Raw genomic sequence first — 22026 nt, 5'->3', positions numbered from 1 at the left:
AAGCAGAGCGCAGCGTGGGCACTGAAGCCAGCCTTGTTGGGATAGGGTGTGTGTGTGCGTGCGTAATACATGTGCTTTTCATGGTGTGTGTGTGTGTGGGGGGGGTGCATGCGTGAGATAATAATCTAATTACAGGTCACACATACTGAGCAGTAATGACAGAACTGGGTCACAATGGACACAAGTCAGTGTGTGTTCTGTGTGAATGTGTGTGCTGATGTACATGCATGCAACGTGCCAGCGGGTCGTGTGATGAAGATCAGCCCTACGGTATCCGTACTGTATAACCCAACTGTATGAATGAAGACGAGGGGAGCCCTAAACCATAAGGCCACCTCATCCTCAGTGTCCAAGGAGAATGACGTTATCTACTCAGCTCCCGTCCCCTCCATTAGCTAGCAGGAACACAAGGCAACACCTGGCTAGGTCTTCTTCTCCACCATTTAGTCAAGTGTAGTAATTTAGAACTCTGTATACGATGGGTAGAGTATATTAAGCGATTAGCAACTAGCTAGCGATTCGCAACTAGCTAGCGATTAGCTAGTGATTAGTCTTCTGACTTCGTAAAAGGAACAGTTACTCCATCTGTCCATTATCCGAACCGCTTATCCTGCTCTCAGGGTCGCGGGGATGCTGGAGCCTATCCCAGCAGTCATTGGGCGGCAGGCGGGGAGACACCCTGGACAGGCCGCCGCGCCATCATACAGGGCCTACACACACACACACACACCCACACACATTCATACTGTGGGACAATTTAGTACGGCCGAGTCGCCTGACCTACATGTCTTAGGACTGTGGGAGGAAACCGGGGCCCCCGGAGGAAACCCACGCAGACACGGGGAGAACATGCAAACTCCACATAGAAGACACCCCGGGACGACCCCCAAGGTTGGACTACCCCGGGGCTCGAACCCAGGAACTTCTTGCTGTGAGGTGACCGCGCTAACCACTGCGCCACCATGCCGCCACATTTCCTCATACACAAGAAAATAACCTATTTTCACAAAACAAATACAGGTACAGTACAGGTGCTCACCTAGCAGGAAAACAAGGCAGAGAGTAGTGACTTGACAATAAGCAATACCAGAAGTGCTGAGGGGGCATGGGAGCTTAATCAGCTAGTCTACATGTGTTTTGTGGACTTGGAGAAGGCTTACGACCGTGTACCCCGGGGCAGTTGCTACAAGCCATCCGGTCCTTGTATAACTACAGTGAGAACTGTGTCCGCATTCTCGGCACAAAGTCAAACCAAGTATCTCTTCATCAGCACCAAGAAAAAAGGAGCACATATTGTAGACTGAAGACTAAATTAAACATTTAACTTCACATTGTGAAAAAAAAAATGGACGAGCTCAAACTAAACAAAGGCAAGACATGATAAGCAGGGTTGGGAGGATTAATTTATAAATGTATTCAGTTAGAATTACAAATTACCTGTTGAGACAAGTATTTAGTAACTTACTCTTAAGTATCACACTGTGGGGGTTTTTTTTGGGATTGTTTACCCCCTTTTTCTCACCCCACTCTTCCGAGCCGTCCCGGTCGCTGCTCCACCCCCTCTGCGGATCCAGGAGGGCTGCAGACTACCGCATGCCTCCTCCGATACATGTGGAGTGGCCAGCCGCTTCTTTTCACCTGACAGTGAGGAGTTTCACCAGGGGGACGTATCACGTGGGAGGATCACGCTATTCCCCCCAGTTCCCCCTCTCTCCCGAACAGGTGCCCCGACCAACCAGAGGAGGCGCTAGTGCAGCGACCAGGACAAATACCCACATCCGGCTTCCCACCCGCAGACACGACCAATTGTGCCTGTAGGGACGCCCGACCAAGCCAGAGGTAACACAGGGATTCGAACCAGTGATCCCCGTGTTGGTAGACAACGGAATAGACCGCTACGCTGCCCAGATGCCCCAAAGTATCACAATATTAAAGTAATGTAATCTGGTTACTTTCAGTTACTTTTGAATTACCTCAATGGAAAATATTCTAAAAAAGACAAAAGATATCAGTAACGTGTTCTACTTAAGTGCATTTTGTAAGACAGCAAAACAATGTAACCTTAGAAAGGAAGAGGTGTCCGGGTGGCGTGGTGGTCTTTTACGTTGCGTAACAACTCAGGGATCTCCGGTTCAAATCCCCATGTTACCTCCGGCTTGGTCAGGCATCCCTACAACAGACACAATTGGCCATGTCTGCGGGTGGGAAGCCGGATGTGGGTTTATGTCCTGGTCGCTGCACTAGCACCTCCTCTGGTCGGTCAGAGAGCCTGTTCGGGGGGGGAGGGGGAACTGGAGGGAATAGCGTGATCCTCCCACGTGCTACGTGCTCCTGGTGAAACTCCTCACTATCAGGTGAAAAGAAGCGGCTGGCGACTCCACATGTATCGGAGGAGGCATGTGGTAGTCTGCAGCCCTCCCTGGAGCCGCAGAGGGGTTGGAGCAACGGTCGGGACGGTTCGGAAGAGTAGGGTGGTTGGCCGGACGCAATTGGGGAGAAAAAAAAAAGGGGGGGGGTAAAAAAAAAAGGACAATGGGGGTCTGGCACACTTTGGTTCATCTTGGGCACAGCTTGACGTGTTTAAACTGGTAATAGAAACGCAAATCGATGTGGTGTGGTTTGGCTTGGCACGGCCACATGTGCCAACAGAAAATCCCCGTGATTCCACTGTAATAGAGCTAAACTGACCATGATATTGAAACTGGTATTCCACAGTAACTTGAAGGTACTGAGCCCTAAGCTCCGTGACTTTGTGTTTGCTCAGGGGAATGTTATGAGTTATGACAGAGGAGGACAGAATAAGGCTGTTGTGTCCACTTAGCTAAGTTCCCCGCTAAAATCCCTCTTATGTAAAAATAGATTATTAGGCCTGACTGCTTTGGCAGCCGTGCCATCTTGAACGCTCACCAAGTGTTTAACTGGCAGACAGGAGTTAAGAACTGAGCGAAACCAGAGAAAAGGAGGAATGTGTGTGAGAGAGAGAGAGTTTGTATGTATTCTCTGAGCATATGTGTGTCTCCATGTATGTTGGCGTATGAGCGTCTCTGTGTCTATTTGCATGTGTGTGTGTATCGATGTGTGTGTGCGGCGCTGTACCTGCAGACGGTGACCTCTCGCTGGGCATTGTGCGGCGCGGTGTCCGGTTTGAAGTTGGACACGTTGAAGTAAGACAGGGTGTGGTCTATGAAGCCGTGCATGGTGCCCGTCTGACTGTACATGTACTGGTAGACGAGCCGCGGGATGAAGTCCGACGTGAAGGAGATGACAAAGGCCTTGGAGATGGGAGTGAGAGAGCAAGGAAAACATCAGATCATCCGTGTGGTCATCTCATATTAAATTATCGTACTAATAAACTTTTTGTTGATACAATTTAAATCAGTTCTCTGTACTGTTTGTATTGCAGTTGAGGAGCTGACTTTAAGGAAGAAGATCCAGGAAACACTGCACTAACACACACACAACTTCCCCCAGGAGAGCCACATTTCTGAGAATCTGATTGAGGAGCATCTTTCTCGAGCCAGACACGACACTGGCTACACATGTCGGTAAAAAGATGATTTAAAAAATCAAAGGGAACAAGTAGACTTTGGCACGGGATCACTTTTGGGCTGCCACGCCAATAAAGCATCTAATGAACATCTGAGACCAGGACGCAGGAGCAGCAAGAGAACCAGAGCCACATGGAGAAGAAGGCTGAGAGAACCGGAGAGAAAGACAGAAACAGACAGACGGGTTAACAGTGTTAATTCCTGTCTTTCATGCTGTTTGAGTCTGCTGGTGGGTTTCAGAGCACACTTGTTATGGTTTTATTCATACTTCTATTGTTTAAAGCTGAAGACCTTCATTTTTGTTTAACTTACTGACAGTAACGATGACAACCGGTCCTTCTGAATCTCACAGCGCCACTGAAAATGAATGAGAGTCAGCAGGGCTGTTGTGTCAGGACTACTACTACTACTAGTAGTAGTAGTACTAATACTACTACTAGTACTAATACTACTACTACATTCGGCTGCTCCCTTTAGGGGTCGCCACAGCAAATCATCCATTTCCATCTCTTCCTGTCCTCTGCATCTCCCTGTCACACCAACCACCTGCATGTCCTCCCTCACCACATCCATAAACCTCCTCTTTGGCCTTCCTCTTTTCCTCTTCCCTGGCAGCTCCATATTCAGCATCCTTCTCCCAATATACCCAGCATCTCTCCTCCACACATGTCCAAACCATCTCAACCTTGCCTCTCTTGCTGTCTCCAAACCGTCCAACTTGAGCTGTCCCTCTAATACTATACTCGTTCCTAATCCTGTCCTTCTTCGTCACTCCCAATGAAAATCTTAGCATCTTCAACTCTGCCTCCTCCAGCTCCACCTCCTGTCTTTTCATCAGTGCCACTGTCTCCAAACCATACAATATAGCTTGTCTCACAACCATCTTGTAAACCTTCCCTTTAACTCTTGCCGTTACCCTTCTGTCACAAATCACTCCTGACACTCTTCTCCACCCACTCCACCCTGCCTGCACTCTCTTCTTGCCCTCTCTACTGCACTCCCCGTTACTTTGGACAGTTGACCCCAAGTATTTAAACTCATATATCTTCGTCACTGCAGCACAACTTCAGTTCTTCTTCAGACTCAACACTACCTGCCTTCTTCTTCCTCGTTTGGCTGCTGTGATGAAGATGGAAACAAAACGCAACCTATAATTTTCCTGGAAAAGTCCTACCAGACACTAAACATTCAAATCAGATGTCACTAAAGTAGATGCAGGATGATCACATGTTCACTAGAGAGGACCAAACCGCAACAATGTGAGTTGACAGGTTGATGAGGAGCGCAAGTATTGGATGAAGGGGATGAAAAATGGAAGTAAGGTTGAGGCCAATTACCCCACTCTTCTGAGCCATCCCAGTCACTTCTCCACCCCCTCTGCCGATCCGGGGAGGGCTACATGCCTGCTCCCGATACGTGGAGTCACCAGCCGCTTCTTTTCACCCGACAGTGAGGAGTTTCACCAGGGGAATGTAGCGCGTGGGAGGATCACGTTATTCCCCCTAGTCCCCCCCCCCCCACGAACAGGCGCCCCGACTGACCAGAGGAGGTGCTAGTGCAACGACCAGGAGGCATACCCACATCCAGCTTCCCACCTGCAGAAATGGCCAATTGTGTCTGTAGGGACGCCCGACCAAGCTGGGGGATTCAAACTAGCGATGCCCGTGATGCCCCAGACTGCTACGCCCACTGGACGCCCAGTGAGTTGGTTTTTTGTTTTTATTTTTCTGAGGTAGTGTTAGTCTGCTTTGATTTAATGCGACTGGGCGATGGTACGCAGCATGGTCTGTCGCCGAGACAACAGACACAGACAGCGCTGGATGGGTTGGCCAGGTATAAGCAGGCTTGCCAAGTAATTAGAGGATTGGTTGAGGTGTGGCCCTGCTCCCGAACCTTAGCTAACAAGTTAACCTCATATGGGGACTACATCATGTCCATGACAGATGCAGGAAGATGGATGGAGGAGAACTTCACTAAAAGTAGGGTGTCCCGGTCTGAGGCTCACAAAATATGTTCTCTCAGATTCTCAGAAACACAAGTCTCCTGGGCCGCTTGTGTGTGTGTGTGTGTGTGTGTGTGTGTGTGTGTGTGTGTGTGTGTGTGTGTGAGAAAGAGCTAGCACAGTATGTGGGTTCCAACACTACAACACAAAGAATAACCCCCTGTGCTTATTTGTCTCGAATCCACACAAATCTGTTCAGTATTAAAAGTAAACGGAATGAGATTTAGCCTGAAAACAAAGACCAGAAACCAAACCACACTTCAATATCGTTTCCCTCATTCTTCCTCTCTCTGTCACACACACACATACGCTATACAACACACATACACACACACGCACTCTACAACACACATACACACACACACACACACACACACACACACACACACACACACACACACGGGCAGGGTGTGAGACAGTGATGGCGTCACAGAGAGACTTGATCTTCAAATGAAGACCAAATAAAATTAAGGCCGTGCAGATCTTCTGCCTTATACAGTCTGGAAAATCCTACACCAGCAACACAAAATACAAACACCGGCAACACACACCACCATACCAACACAAATCCAGACACACCCACACACGCATGACCAAACTGATACACACACAAATGGATACACACAAAGACCCATGTGCCAACACACACACACACACACACACATACAGACACACCCCACATACATAGTTGAACATGGACATGCACGAAATATGCATTCAAACGCACCAACAAACAAACAAACACAAACACACACACACACAGACCCATTAACAGTGGCCTGCGTGGGTATCTTAGACATGATCGCGTCTCCCAGTAAGGTCCTGACAGATCACAGCCCAGGGCAAACAGAAAAATCTAATCCGTATTTAATGGTAACTCACGTTAGTGCTACTGATGTGACTCAATAGGTCAGCAGAGACACACACATACACGTAAAAACAGGAACATTCATACTGAAACACACACACACACAGACACACATTACATTACAGTCATTTAGCTGGCGCTTTTATCCAAAGCGACTTACAGTAAGTGCATTTAACGTAGGAAATCAGGAGAACTACTAGTCATCAGAGGTCATAAGTGCATCTTCTCTCTAAACAAGCATCTAAGAGCAAAACCAGTGCTAAAGTAAAAGCGCAAGAAAGAGATTGTTTTTTTTTTAATGAGTGAATACAATAACTGCTACAGGGTAGTAGCTCTTGAAGAGGTGAGTTTCCAACCTGCGCCAAAAGATGGGCAGCGACTCCGCTGTCCTGACATCAGTGGGGAGTTCATTCCACCACTGTGGGGCCAGGACAGAAAAGAGCCGTGACCGGGTCGATCGGCAGCAGGGGCCTCTGAGCGATGGGGCAACCAGGCGTCCTGAGGCAGCACAGCGAAGTGGTCGGGGGGGGGGGGGTGTAGGGCTTGACCATGGTCTGGAGATAGGCAGGAGCTGTTCCTTTCACTGCCCTGTAGGCTAGCACCAGAGTCTTAAACTGGATGTGAGCAACTACTGGGAGCCAGTATAGGGACATGAGAAGGGGAGTTGGGTGGGAGAACTTAGGGCGGTTGAACATCAGACGAGCTGCAGCTTTCTGAACAAGCTCCAGAAGTCTGATGGCCAACGCCAGGGCGCCAGCAAGGAGGGAGTTGCCGTAGTCCAGCCGGGAGATGACTAGAGCCTGAATGAGAACCTGTGCCGTCTCGTCGGTGAGGAATGGGCGAATCCTCCTGATGTTATAGAGCAGAAATCTGCAGGAGCGAGCACCCAATGCAACGTTTGCAGCAAACGACAGTTGGTCATACAGGATCACACCCAGATTCCTTACAGTCCGAGTTGGTGTCACCACGGTGTTGTCAATGGTGATGGCCAGGTCTTGGTGTGGGTAACCTTTCCCCAGGAGGAACATCAGCTCTGTCTTGTCCAGATTGAGCTTCAGGTGGTGTGTCGCCATCCACTCCAAGATGTCAGTCAAGCATGCAGCAATGCGTGTCTCTACTTGTGTCAGAGGGAGGAAAGGACAAGATCAGCTGGGTGTCATCGGCATAACAATGGTAAGAGAAGTCATGCGAGCGAATAGCAGAACCCAGGGATGCCGTATACAGGGAAAAAAGGAGAGGACCCAGAACCGAACCCTGTGGAACGCCTGTAGTCAGTCTGTGAGGCTCCGACAAGGGGGGTGACTCTAGCAGTCTTGAAAGCAGATGGGAAGCATCCTGGCTGGAGGGGGGTGTTGATGAGGTGGGTTACAAAGGGAAGGAGTTCAGGTGCTATAGACCGAAGAAAAGGGGAGGGGACCGGGTCAAGGGAGCATGGGGTGGGGCGACTGGATTTGATGAGGTTGAGGACCTCGTCAGGGTAGAGGGGAGCGAGGTGGGATAGGGTGGGACATGGAGAGGTGAGGGAGGGTGCAGAGGGTGGGCTAGTGCAAGGAGCACTAACCAGGTGGTGAGAAAAGGAGGATCTGATGTCGTTTACATTCTTGTCAAAGAAGTTAGCAAAGTCATTGAGGAGAAGGAAGGAAGTAGGAGTAGGGGGTTGAAGAGGTGTAGAGAAGGTTTCAAAGAGTTTCTTAGGATTCGAGGCAGAGGATAGGATTTTAGAGCAATAGAAAGCAGCTTTAGCAGCAGAAAGGGAGGAGGAGAAAGTGGAAAGAAGAGATTGGAAGTTGAGAAGGTCCTCTGGGAGTTTGCATTTCTCCATTTGCGCTCAGCCACGCTTAGGCTCCGTCTGTCAGTACGCACTGAGTCAGACAGCCAAGGGGCAGGTGGAGTTGGGCGTGCAGGCCTGGACGTGAGAGGACAGAGATTGTCCAGAGAAGAGGAGAGGGTAGAGAAAAGAAGATCAGTAGCAGTGTCAGGGGGTAGGAGAGAGAAAGATTCAGGAGAAGAGAGGGAGAGAGAGTAGGAACATGAAATAGTGGTCAGAGAGCTGGAGGGGAGTATCAGGGAGACTGGAAATAGGACAGTGTCCAGTAAAGATAAGGTCCAGCTGGTTGCCGGCCTTGTGGGTAGGAGGAGAGGGTGAGAGATGAAGGTCAAAGGAGGAAAGGAAAGAGAGAAAAGGATCTAGCTTGTCAGTGTGGATGTTGAAGTCACCGAGAAGGATAAGTGCAGAGTCATCAACAGGGAAGTGCGAGACAAGTGTGTCAAGCTCCTCAAGAAACTCACCAAGGGGGCCTGGTGGGCAGTACACGACCACAATGGTGAGGTTGACTAGATAAGAGACAGTAACAGCATGAAATTCAAAAGAGGGCAGAGAAAATTGTGGAATGGAAACAAGAGAGTATTTCCATGTCAGGGAGATTAGCAGGCCAGTACCACCACCTTGCCTCCCAGCTCTGGGAGTGTGAGAAAAAGAGTACACATCAGACAGAGCTGCGGGTGTGGTAGTGTTTTCTGGCGTGATCCAGGTCTCAGTTAGAGCAAAGAAATTGAGGGAGAGCAAGGATGCGTAGCCTGAGATAAACTAAGCTTTCGGCACCGCAGACTGGCAATTCCAGAGCCCTCCCGTCACCACCTGCTCGGGAAGGGGAAAGGATGGGAATGCGAAGGAAGCACATAGTCTATACTAACAAAATACAGATGAATGACCGGATCTAAAAAGAGCAGTCCTTGCTTGACGAAGTCATGGCTTGAAAAAGTTGCGCTTGCCTTTGTTCACTCTAGCCTTCATTCAGCCTAGACCTGTTTGCTTGACGCTTCCAAGTAGCAGCAGTGATTTAAAGAACACTGATTGCTAATTGTCTGCCAGGAGTGCAGGCCACACCCTGACCACTTAACACCCAATTGGCCAAAAAGGTAAACTGAAACTAGGCCTATTGCCCAGAAACTGGCCACGTATGTAAAACTCTATCAAACCTCACACAAAACTATTAAAACTGCAAACAGCAAGTTACCAAGGAATATATTTATAAGCTAAAAGGATAACTAAGTCAAAACAGCTAGGCAACAAGAAATATTTAAGGACACACTAGGTGAAAAACAGCTACAGCTAGAATAAGACAGCTACAGCAAGAATAAGATTCCACTAGTTCCCACTAGGAACCAGCAGCAGATCTATAGAGAAAAGGACTAATACTCAAGCAGCTGGAATAAGACTAATAGCAACTTGCTAAGCAAGAAAGATGATACTTACTCTATTCTAGATGAACCAGCAATTCAGAATCACCCAAGAAGTTAAAATGCGCACACACACACACACACACACACACACACACACACACACACACACACACACACACGGAGGCAGGCAGGGTGTGAGACAGTAATGGCGTCACAGTGAGACTTGGTCTTCAGATGTAAAATGAAGGCCGTGCAGATCATCTGCCTTATACAGTCTGGAAAATCCTACACCAGCAACACAAAATACAAACACCGGCAACACACACCACCATACCAACACAAATCCAGACACACCCACACACGCATGACCAAACTGATACACACACAAATGGATACACACAAAGACCCATGTGCCCACACACACACACACACACACACATACAGACACACCCCACATACATAGTTGAACATGGACATGCACGAAATATGCATTCAAACGCACCAACAAACAAACACAAACACACACACACACAGACCCATTAACAGTGGCCTGCGTGGGTATCTTAGACATGATCGCGTCTCCCAATAAGGTCCTGACAGATCACAGCCCAGGGCAAACAGAGAAGTCTAATCCGCATTTAATGGTAACTCACATTAGTGCTGCTGATTTGACTCAATAGGTGACTCAGTAGATCAGCAAAGACACACACATACACGCAAATACAGGAACATTCATACTGAAACACACACGCACACACACACATGCTTGTTTGCTGGTAGTTCATCAAGTCTGATGATGACGTCCCTCCTCGTTAACGGTGTGTTCTCTCATGACTGTAGAGTCCAGTTCTTGATCCACAAGTTTCATTGCACATTGGGTATATGAAGTCTGAGTTAGTGGGGGCAGGCATGGTTGTGTGTCTCCTTAGGCTTTTCTGTTGTTTTTTCACATTCCTCTCCATTTCCAGCTGTTCTACACCTCTGTGGCAGCTCTCCCGCCAGTTGGAATGGTTGATGGCAGCTTGCTCCAATCTCAAGGGGTCGATACAACACTCCTTCAGCAATGTTTTTAGCTGATCTTTGTATTGTTTCTTCTGACCACCTGCAGACTGGCAGCCAAGATGAAGCTGTCCATACAGGACTTGATGTGGCAGGCGTTCTTGAGGCATCCTGATGACATGCCCAAGCCAGTGCAGTTGGTGTTCAGTGACCATGGCTTCTCTTACACTTTGTCCTAGCAAGAATCTCAGCATGAGGAACACGGTTACGCCACGTGATCCCCATGACTCGCTGCAGACACCTTATGTGGAACCGCTCCAGCAACCTTAGGTGGCGGCTGTATGTGACCCAGGCTACACAGCTGTATAGGAGAGTTATGATGCAGACGGCTTTGTAAACGGCAATTTTGGTGTGCAGGTGGAGGTGTTTGTTTTGGAAGACCTTACGTAAGAGTTTGCCGAAGGCTAGAGAGGCTTGGTTGATTCTATTATGAGTTTTGTGATCAATGCTGCAGCCCTCAGAAAGGATGCTGCCCAGGTATTTGAAAGATGGAGCAACTGGGAGTGGTTGGTGGTCTATAGTGAAGACAGACATAGTGGGTGGGGGGCTGGACCTCCATTGGCATAACACCTCAGTCTTGGTGGTGTTGACTGATAGACCCAACCTGCTGTAGGCATTCACGACTGCGGCAAGGATAGTTTGCAGGTCTTCTGGTGTGTGAGCTACAAGAGCGCAGTCATCAGCGTACTGCAGCTCAAGGACCTCCACTGCAGACAACTTGGTGGTTGCCTGGAACCTTCGGATGTTGAAGAGGTTTCCATCTAGCCTAAAGTCTATTGATCCCACTACTGTCTTCCAGATCTTTGTGAAAAAGTTTTGTGACACATAGGAGGTAAATGTTGAAGAGTACCGGTGCCAGCATACACCCCTGCCTCACTCCAGTGCATACATTAAAGGGTGCCAATTCCCATCCTCCTATGGCCACCCGTGCCCCCATCCCATCATGGACCTGTGATAGAATGTTCACAAATTTGTTTGGACAGCCAAACTTCCTCAGGATTTTCCAAAGTAGCTCACAATTCACAGTGTCAAAAGCTTTGAAGAGGTCGACAAAAGCCACGAAAAGGTCCTGATGTTGTTCGCGGCACTTTTCTTGTAGCTGTCTTACTGTGAAAATCGTATCCAGAGTATTCCTGTTCTTTCTGAAACCACACTGTGACTCTGGCAGCAGATGTTCTGTCAAGTACATCACCATCCTGCATAGCATGACCTTTGCTAGGACCTTGCCTGCAACAGCTAGTGGGGATATGCTACGATTGTTGCCTCAGGCACACACACACACACACACCAGCCTATACTCATGATAAAAGATGGATTATATGTTAAAGTGCACCAACTCCATGGTAGTAATGATCTGTTCATTGCTCTGTGCTAACCTTCAACCTTTTAATCTGATGCTGAGAATTCACTCCACTTCCGTTAGCTTTACATACACGACCATGTTAACCAACACAGGTCTTCTTATATCACACATAGCATCACAAACGGCAGGAGCCGCAAGTCAGTTTTTGTGATTTTTCAGCAGCTTTCATGATGTAAAAACTTAACGAACTACTTCCTGTGGCACACAGTACAAAGTGTATTTAAATCTACAAATTAGAACAGAAAACTGTTCAGATCCCTCATCATCTCGCAAACATTGTTGTAAGGCTTAAGGAATTTATAAGCTTAATTCTAGCATCATTTGGGAAAATGATGACAGCTGTAAATATTACCATTGATGCTAAGTGTGCTATATTACAGGCATGAATAGGCCAATCACAAAGGCCTATAAGACAGAAAACCTCTGTCTTATAGGCCACACCATCGACACAAAGTACGAAAAAGGAAGCTTGTTTGCATGTAAATCTTCAGGGCCTGTAAGCTTCAACATTTTAACAGTTTAAAATGAAGACACTGACCAATTCCACATGATTTCTGACGTCTGAGAAGAAGACAAAACATTTTTGTTTCCCAAAAATTCTTCCCCTTGGGGATGGAGCTGTAAATTCAGCAGTGGTTTAGAGAGCAAACAGTAGATGGCAGTTTAGTCAGTGGACGAAACTGTGTTTCTACTTACATTTATAATGACTGAGAATTTTCCCATTCCACTCAGTATGTTGTACCAAATACCTGCAGAGGGGAGAGAGAGAAAGAGAGAGAGAGCGAGAGAGAGAGAGAGAGAGAGAGAGAGAGAGAGAGAGAGAGAGAGAGAGAGAGAGAGAGAGAGCAGGTAGGCAGGCAGAAAGATGAATGAAGAGACAAATAAATGGACAGAAAGAGATGAACACAAAGAAAAATACACAGACGGCTGAATGGACAGACATGAATGGACAGACAGATGGATAAACAGACAGATACATTGACACACAGACAGATGAATGAACAGACAGAAAGACAGATAAACAGACAGACAGATGAACAGATAGACAGCTGAACAGACAGACAGGTAGACAGACAGATAGACAGACAGACAGATGAGGGGAGAGACAGATGAACAGAGACAGACAGGTGAATAAACAGTCAGATACATGGACACGCATACAGATGAATAGACAGATAGATCAATGGACAGACATACAGACAGAGAGATGAATGGACAGAAAGACAGATGAAGGAACAGACAGACAGATGAATGGACAGAAAGACAGTTGAATGGACAGACAGAAAGACAGGTGAATGCACAGAGCGATGAACAGACAGACAGATGAATGGACAGACAGAAAGACAGATGAATGGACAGACAGAAAGACAGATGAACGGACAGACAGATGAATGGACAGACAGAAAGACAGATGAATGGACAGAGATGAACAGACAGACAGATGAACAGACACAGATGAACGGACAGACAGATGAATGGACAGACAGAAAGACAGATGAACGGACAGACAGATGAATGGACAGACAGAAAGACAGATGAATGGACAGAGAGATGAACAGACAGACAGATGAACAGACACAGATGAACGGACAGACAGATGAATGGACAGACAGAAAGACAGATGAATGAACAGAGAGATGAACAGACAGACAGATGAACAGACACAGATGAATGGACAGACAAAAAGACAGATGAAGGGACAGACAGATGAATGGACAGACAGAAAGATAGATGAATGGACATCAGATGAACAAACAGACAGATGAATGGACATACAGAGAGACAGATGAACGGACAGACAGATGAATGGACATCAGATCCTCCTCACCAATGTCTTTGGCCCTTATAGCAACTGGCCGGCGCAGCTCAGTGACGAACTTCTTGGCGTCGAGTCGGATCTCGATGACATTGTTGAGCAACGCGAAGAGAGGAGCGAGAGGGAAGGACGCCACGAAGAGAGAGACGAAACCAAACTGGATGACTGGAGGGTAAGAGAGAGAGAGAGAAGAGATAAAGAAGAAAAAACAACCAGAGACGCCAAGAAAATCAAAATGAAGAATGAGATTCACTTTAAAGGTAACTGGAATTACTCATCATCCTTCCTACAAACACACACCAACACACGCGCTGTCCGTTTCTGTAAGACCGCTGACTGTCCGGGCAGTAGAAAAACTCTACTTTCAGTTATCTTTAATGGTATTGCATCAGGAAGAACTCTGGATGTGTCATAGGGAGATACACAGTGTTGCTGCAGGTCAACCTCCGCTGTATTCTCAAACACGGTATTTTCTCACACATGAGCAGATATCATGACATATGTGGGTATCATGTAAAGATCCTGATGATCAGCTTAGTAACAACATTCAACAATGCACATGGACGCCTCCATAGTCTCCAGTCACTGTAGGAGTCTCTCAGTGGAGGGACCTTTGGATAACAGAGAGTTGTAAAAGCCAAATCGAGGGAAAATTTCCCCTCCAAAAAAAAAAAAAGAAAAAAAAAGGTAAACTATATGTGCAAGTGTTCAGACCATCAACCTGCTGGTGACCGGTTTGAATTTTTAGCATTTTAGCTAACTTCCTAGTTAAAAATACCATTATCATCAGCACTATTGTTTTGACCATTTCTTTTCTTGTTCCCCTGTGAAATAGACTAAACTGATCTCAACATAATCAGGAATCAGGAACACCTGATTTGTCATTTCATCAAACGAAACATCGTTTCCCCCAGCTCACACAAAGACAAAAACACATATCCAAAAACTATAACAACTACAAAAATCACTGGTTCCGTGGTGGTGTAGCGGTCTATGCATCGGCTTTGTGTCAATGCAGTTGCCCACTGGGGACCGGGATTCGCGCCCCGGTCTCAGCAGATCCGACTATGGCCGGACTCGATGAAGCAGCAATAATTGGCAACGCTGTCTTCGGGAGGGGGGCGGAGTCGGCTTGTGTTCGTCACATGAATGCGTCTCTGGGTGTGTCGGAAAAAGCAGTGGTTCCGCCTGGATTCGAGGCATCTCCTTCAAGACTGCCGGCTGAAGAGATGCAGTTGGCGAACGCATGCAGTACGAGGGTGGATGTTTGAACTAAAATAGGAATCGATTGGCCACTAAATTGGGAGAAAAAGGGAAAAATCAGAAATAAATTTTTTAAAAAAAAATCACTGTCCAGAAGAACGAACGCCAGCCAGGATGACTGCTGGAACTGCTGGTCTTAATGGGCTAGCAGTTAGCTTAGCCTGCCCCGCTTCTGCCTCCTGTCAGACTGCTCTCAGTGTTTCCTCTTCGGGCGCAGCTCCAGGTAGGACCGTGGTACCTAGGCCTACAGGACGCAGCAGATCAAGCTCTCCCAACTGATCCAGCACCAGCTCTCCCAGCCATCAAACGAAGACAAACTTAGACACACACGTGGACAAAGACACTGCATGGATGGTACTGGGTGAGGCCGCTGCAACCATGAATCCGCTCCGCCATCGTAAACTAGTTTAAAGAGATAAAGGCTGCCTTTAACCTTATTTCAGGTCTGTGCACTGCTACAAATGGTCATTAAAAGTCCTTAAACTGTCTTAAAATGGGTGAAATACGATTATTTTAGACACCCTGGGTTGGAATATTTCTCTGAAGCCGACTGCTTCAAACCAGGAGTTCCATTGCATGAGAACAAAATGGCCGCCAGAGAGTCAAACGTTCCCATCGTGTTGGGTGTCATGGGTGCCGTAAGTCAGCGCTAAAACAACATGACCGGACTCATTCCTTCAGGCCCGCAGCCCTGTAAGTATGCTACAATAATAAAAATGGAGACAGAGAACACATCCTAGTCAGTTTCCATTTGCATCCACCACCTGCCTCCTCCGCCTGGAAAAAAGCCTCTGCAGGACTGTCCGTCACATGCTGCTGATATAGCCCTGTGTTCAAACCGTACAGACAGACCTGCACCTGAAAGGAAGTACGTGTTCAAATCTACACTGTGATTACTTAACAATACTGCTGTCTGTGTGGGAGCTGCAAAATAATATCAGAAATATTAAGAACACGAGGCTAACGGACTTCTGCACCAAATGGCACTAATGCAACTCTTAATTTTCAGATCATGGACCCAGATAGGTGTTAAAATTAACATTTTAAGTTATTACGGTAACATTTTAGTTGTGCTCCATAATGAATAGTTGTAAAAAGTGATTAATAAATGAGTGATAAAGGCATTTATAGTTCCTATAACACACTTATTACTAGCAGACGATCGATTTCAATTTCCTCATTTCTTCTTCTTTCAGCTTGTTACCTGTTTTTCAGGGGTCACCACGGTGTATTGTAGTGTTCATTGGTACCCTGTGAGGGCATTGCACCAATGGCGGCCGCTGTTAACTCGGGCCTCAGCCAATCCCGTATGGAGCCTCGGCTAATCCGGTATGGTCTTGCCGGATGCCCTTCCTGACACCACCACTAACCCTGTGGACGGGGGCACAGGTAAAGCGCTGGACGCCATCCCAGTATTCAGACTTGCGCCCATGCCTTCAATTTCCATTTCCTCATTTGTTCGTCACTATTTACTGCTACTGGTTATGAAGCGGGTGTATTTACATACGTATGCATGGTGTATGAGGTTATTTAACTACATTATCTAGTCTACGCGGCTCGTCCACATGAGCCCAGTAAAGACACTCAGGCCTTTTCAATCTGAGCTACTGGTTTTTGAGATGACCTTAATGGGAATCTTAGTGTTTCCTGTTTTTTGGCTTTCCGCTTTCTTTCACATGGGTAGCATAGCGGTCTATTCTGTTGGCTACCAACACGGGGATCGGCGGTTCGAATCCCCGTGTTACCTCCAGCTTGGGCGGGCATCCCTACAGACACAACTGGCCGTGTCTGCGGGTGGGAAGCCGGATGTGGGTATGTGTCCTGGTCGCTGCACTAGCGCCTCCTCTGATCGGTTGGGGCACCTGTTCGGGGGGGGATAGCGTGATCCTCCCACGCCCTACGTCGCCCTGGTGATACTCCTCACTGTCAGGTGAAAAGAGGCAGCTGGCGACTCCACATGTATGGGAGGAGGCATGTGGTAGTCTGCAGCCCTCCCCGGATTGGCAGAGGGGGTGGGGCAGCAACCAGGACAGCTCGGAAGAGTGGGGTAACTTTTTTAAAACTCTTGTGAGCTCTGTGCTTACAAGTATTACACAGAACGAGGTCACGCTTACAGTAATGAACGATGTTTTGTTTCTGCTACACGGGTTGGTGTGCACGGCAGAGTGACTGCCAGATGAAAACGGAGACGCCGACAGATGAAAAGGGAATCAAACCCACGATGTCAGACGCTGATGCCACCGACTGTCCTTCACACGGAAACCCGGGATCACCGAGTCCATCCCGTCCAAATACTGCTCAGCTGCCTTTTAGGGACAACAGCTCAACACAGAAGCTGTGTTAAGACTGCAAGAGTGTGTGTGTGCGTGCGTGTTCTCTCATGTTATATAACAATGTGTAATTAGATAACCTAAAGAGATAAGAATCATGGCTAATCGCCATTAAGAGATGTAGAAGGGATGGGTATTCAGTTTCCAGTGTGTGTGTGTGTGTGTGTGTGTGTGTGTGTGTGTGTGTGTATTATATCAGGCATACATTCTATAAGGTTACAAAGATCTGCACACACATGCAATTACATATACATATTGTCAGCACACACTCACTCACTCACTCACTCACTCACTCACTCACACACACACACACACACTTGCTGAAAACAATTTGATTTAAATTTTTATGGAATTTTTAAAATCTGCCTATTTAGCAGTATATGCATATTGGGTTTGATTTTAGTATTGTTATTAAAAAAATGCTGCAGTAAAACACCGTGAAAGTTATCCCAGAGGTACTTGAGGACCTGTTGAATAAGAATACTGTGGAGTTTCCTGGTAATTTGATTTGATTATTTTATGAAATTTTGACGATTGGAATTCATAGCACTGAATGGGCGACTGGCTTGGCCTCACTATGTGATTATTAAAGATGCTATAATGGGACAGTCATGTGACCCGGAGCAAGACGGCTGCTTGAGATTTTGCTCCGCTCCAGTCTGCAAATAATTTCACAATTTCCTCGAAATCATCTTGACATTACCAGTTCAATTCTGTTGCAGAGATGCCCAAACAGTGCGGCATGGTGGCGCAGTGGTTAGCGCAGTCGCCTCACAGCAAGAAGGTCCTGGGTACGAACCCCAGGGTAGCCCAACCTTGGGGGTCGTCCTGGGCTGTCCTCTGTGTGGAGTTTGCAAGTTGTCTGCGTGGGTTTCCTCCAGGGGCTCCGGTTTCCTCCCACAGTCCAAAGACATGTAAGTCAGGTGAATCGGCCATACTGTGTGTGTGTGTGTGTGTGTGTGTGTGTGTGTGTGTGTGTGTGTGTGTGTGTGTGTGTGTGTGTGTGTATGATGGCCCGGCGGCCTGTCCAGGGTGTCTCCCTGCCTACCGCCCAATGACTGCTAGGATAGGCTCCAGCATCCCCACGACCCTGACAGCAGGATGAGCGGTTCGGATAATGGATGGATGGACAGATGCCTACACAGCAGCGCTACAAAGATTATTCTATTTGTTCATCGACCAGCAAGAAGAAAACACCTCAACAAGCAGCCACATGTGTTGCTAACAAAGACCACCGTGATGAAGCTAATCTCTCAGAGCTAACCAGCCCAGCAACTACGGAGCAGATTTTAGCTGAAGTAAAGTCTGTGGGCTCCCATGTGAATAAATAACATGGATGAATCAGTCGGCACTCATCTGGATCCTATTGACGAGGCCCTGAGCGAAATAAAAACATCGGTCACCTCGGTCGAGAAACTCTCTCAAACCGAATGGCCGACCAGGAGAAGCACATGGAGGAGGCTGAAGGCAGGGTCTTCACTACAAAAGACGGCTATGGCGCCTACGGCGCTGTTCTAACCGCCATGGAGACAGAGGAGCTGCCACAGCTAAAAATTTGACAACCCGGAAAATCGCGGTTGATGTAAAAACTTAAAAATCAATCTTCCAGAGAAGTCGGAGGGCAGCACCCATCTCGCGGACTTTCTCCAGACAACAGGACCGGCGCTAATCGGTCTACCCACTGATTTCCTCCCGCTGGAGATTGAACATGCACACCGGGCACTGACTCTTGCCCCGAACGAGCCCCCCAAGAAGCATCCTGGTATAGATTCTATGATACTCCCAGAGAGAGGCTGTACCCAGTAGCTCTCGCAACATCTCTATGGTGGTGCCCAACTGTGGTTTTAACCTGACCTCTGCGGAGGTCTTGCGAAGACTTCAAGAGCTCGACACTGTGGGGAAAACTATAGCCTGTTGTAACATGTATCGTGGATTTGCTTATCCTGCCCATCTCCGGTGTCTCCATGAAGGACAAATTCGCCTTTCTGACACTCCAGAGTCTGCAGCTACATTTTTGGAGACTCTTAAATGAGGTAACCTCTCACTCTCTGCCAATTATAATGGAAAAAGATGGACCTGACCCACACCGAGCCCCCACTGAACATCATTTGCTGTTCTTTGTTACTATAAGGACAGTATTGAAATAAGCAACACAGCTGGATTTACTTGTAGTTCTTTCCTTTGAAAACAAGGTGTTTTAGCTATGTTATTGCGACTTGCCTTACCATACCTGTTTTAATACACAAAAAATTAGATACTAGATACTATTGGTATACTCAGTTTGATTTAATACTTCCCCACAGTGCCTTATAATCCTCTATTATGGTGTAGCATCATTCATTTTGTTTAAATATCTATTTTTGTTTCAGCCTGCGTATCTGCTACTGAAGAAACAATTGGTACAAAGTGTTTAGGGTCAAGTACAACTCAGGAAACCGCATTTTGGGGCGACTCAGTGGTGTCCATTACTCAGCCTGGGGTTCAGATATTGTCTCAGGTGTCGAAGCTGTTACTAATTAAGCTGTGTCTAATTGCTTGGTTAGGACCCGTTTATGCTTAGTATACTTGGCGACTTCATTCGGGGTACTTTTACCCTGTCGTTTGGGGGCGGGGCAGGGGAGGGTAAGGGCTGCAATTTCGAGTTTCTGGATTTTACTCCCTTTCATTACATTGAACAATTGGACCTTTGGCTTTATTTCTATACCATTTTTACACTGCAATCAGTTTCTCTCTGATCAGTTCTTTATACTCACTTGCGTTCCAGCTTTAGAACTCCTATGTCTGGACTTAAACTTACCACTAGCAACATCTGAGGGATTGGCCGTGTAATCAAAAGGAAAAAGATTTTAAAAAACAAAACTCTGACAGCATTGCTTCAAGAAGCTAGACTATCTGATACAGAAAATCAGACGCTTAGGAGAGACTTGGTAGGAAAAGTTTACTTCTCATCTCATTCACAAAATAGAGAGATACCATCATTCTCATGAATAAAAACCTTCCTTTCATTCTGGAACATGAAGAAAAAGGGAGATTCATCCGGATTACTGGCCCAGTCCTTAAACAACACGTAACTATTCTTAATGTTTATGCCTCATTTCATGTCACAAATAATTCTGATGTTTAACCCTGCAAAGGCTCAGGATTTCTAGCTGGTGATTTTGATTGCATAATGCACACACACAAGAGGAAGTCTGGGCTGCAATCCAGGCCATGCCAAATGGGAAATACATGGGCCCAGATGGGTTTCCTTTAGAATTTTTCAAGAAATTTTGGCCAGAGAGTCACCCAATCTTTAAGCCTGCTATTAACAATATTTTGAAAGATGGTACTCCATCCTCTTGGAAACATGCTTCCATCAGCCTACTCTCAAAAAAAGAAAAAAATCTCTTGGACTGTTCATCATTCCTTCTGCTTCCGGTTTGGGAAGATGGCAGTGCGAATTCACGCTCGCAGCGGCCTCAATCAATACCGGTGTGGGAAAATGGCGGCGGGAATTCACATTTGCGGCAGCCTCACCCAGTACCATCCATGCAGTGTCTTTGTCCATGTCTGCATCTTAATTTTGTCTTCGTCTGATGACTGGGAGAGCTGGTGCTGGATCGGCTGGGAGAGCTTGGTGTGCTTCGTCCGGTGGGCCCACGGATCGCGGTCCCTACTTGGAGCTGCGCCCGAGGAGGAAACACTGAAGGCGGTCTGACAGGACGCGGAAGTGGGGCGGCTAAGCTAACTGTTAGCCCATGCAGACCGGCAGTTCCAGTATTGTTCCCTTGGACAGTGATTTTTGTTTAGTTTGCATAAATGTGTTAGTTTGGATATGTGTTTTCTTGTAGTTTTTGGGTGTGCTTTTGTCTTTGTGTTGTACTGCTGTGGGCTGGGGGAAACGGCATTTTGTTTCATTTCATGTATGCAAGCACATGGAAAAAAAAGCAAGAAAAAAACTAAAGTGTTCCTGATTCCTGATCATATAAACCTATCAGCCTACTCAATGTGGACTACAAAAAAGTTGCAAAAGTACTGGCTCGCAGACTTGAGAAAGTGCTTCATAAAGTTATAAACCCAGACAAGGCAGGATTTGTAAAATCAAGGTATGGCAGATAATGTACGCCGTACACTTAATGTTACGCACTATCTTAGCATGCATCAAAACCCAGCGGTGACAGTTTCTCTGGATGCCGAAAAGGCCTTTGACCAAGTGGAATGGTCCTTTTTTTTCTCTGTATTTTTTTTTAAATTTCACCCCTTTTTCTCCCCAACTGTATCCGTCCAATTACCCCACTCTTCCAAGCCGTCCCGATACATGTGAAGTTGCCAGCCACTTCTTTTCACCTGACAGTGAGGAGTTTCGCCAGGGGTACATAGCGCGTGGGAGGATCACGCTATTCCCACCAGTTCCCCCTCCCCCCCGAACAGGCGCCCCGACCGACCACAGGAGGTGCTAGTGCAGCGACCAGGACACATACCCACATCCAGCTTCCCACCTACGGACATGGCCAATTGTGTCTGTAGGGACACCAGAAAAAGCTGGTGGTAACACGGGGGATTCGAACTGGCGAGCCCCGTGTTGGTAGGCAATGGAATCAACTGCTATGCTACC

The 22026-nt window shown here is 47.1% G+C and overlaps 1 protein-coding gene across 1 annotated transcript in view; it reads right to left on the bottom strand.

The window, feature by feature from the left end:
- The window catches only part of ano2b (anoctamin 2b), a 137905-nt gene that overhangs the window by 19699 nt on the left and 96180 nt on the right, over positions 1-22026 (bottom strand). Inside the window, exons 21-23 of the mRNA XM_056275867.1 lie at positions 13852-14004; positions 12720-12772; positions 3097-3272 (exon numbers count right to left, since the gene is read on the bottom strand). Coding sequence (XP_056131842.1) covers positions 3097-3272; positions 12720-12772; positions 13852-14004 — 382 coding nt within the window. The remainder of the gene's footprint in view (positions 1-3096; positions 3273-12719; positions 12773-13851; positions 14005-22026) is intronic.

The sequence above is a fragment of the Lampris incognitus genome, chromosome 3 (assembly GCF_029633865.1).
Source record: "Lampris incognitus isolate fLamInc1 chromosome 3, fLamInc1.hap2, whole genome shotgun sequence".
NCBI classification, from domain to species: Eukaryota; Metazoa; Chordata; class Actinopteri; order Lampriformes; family Lampridae; genus Lampris; species Lampris incognitus.
Note: the sequence above shows the minus strand (reverse complement) of the source record. Positions and strands in the feature narration are given on the sequence as shown.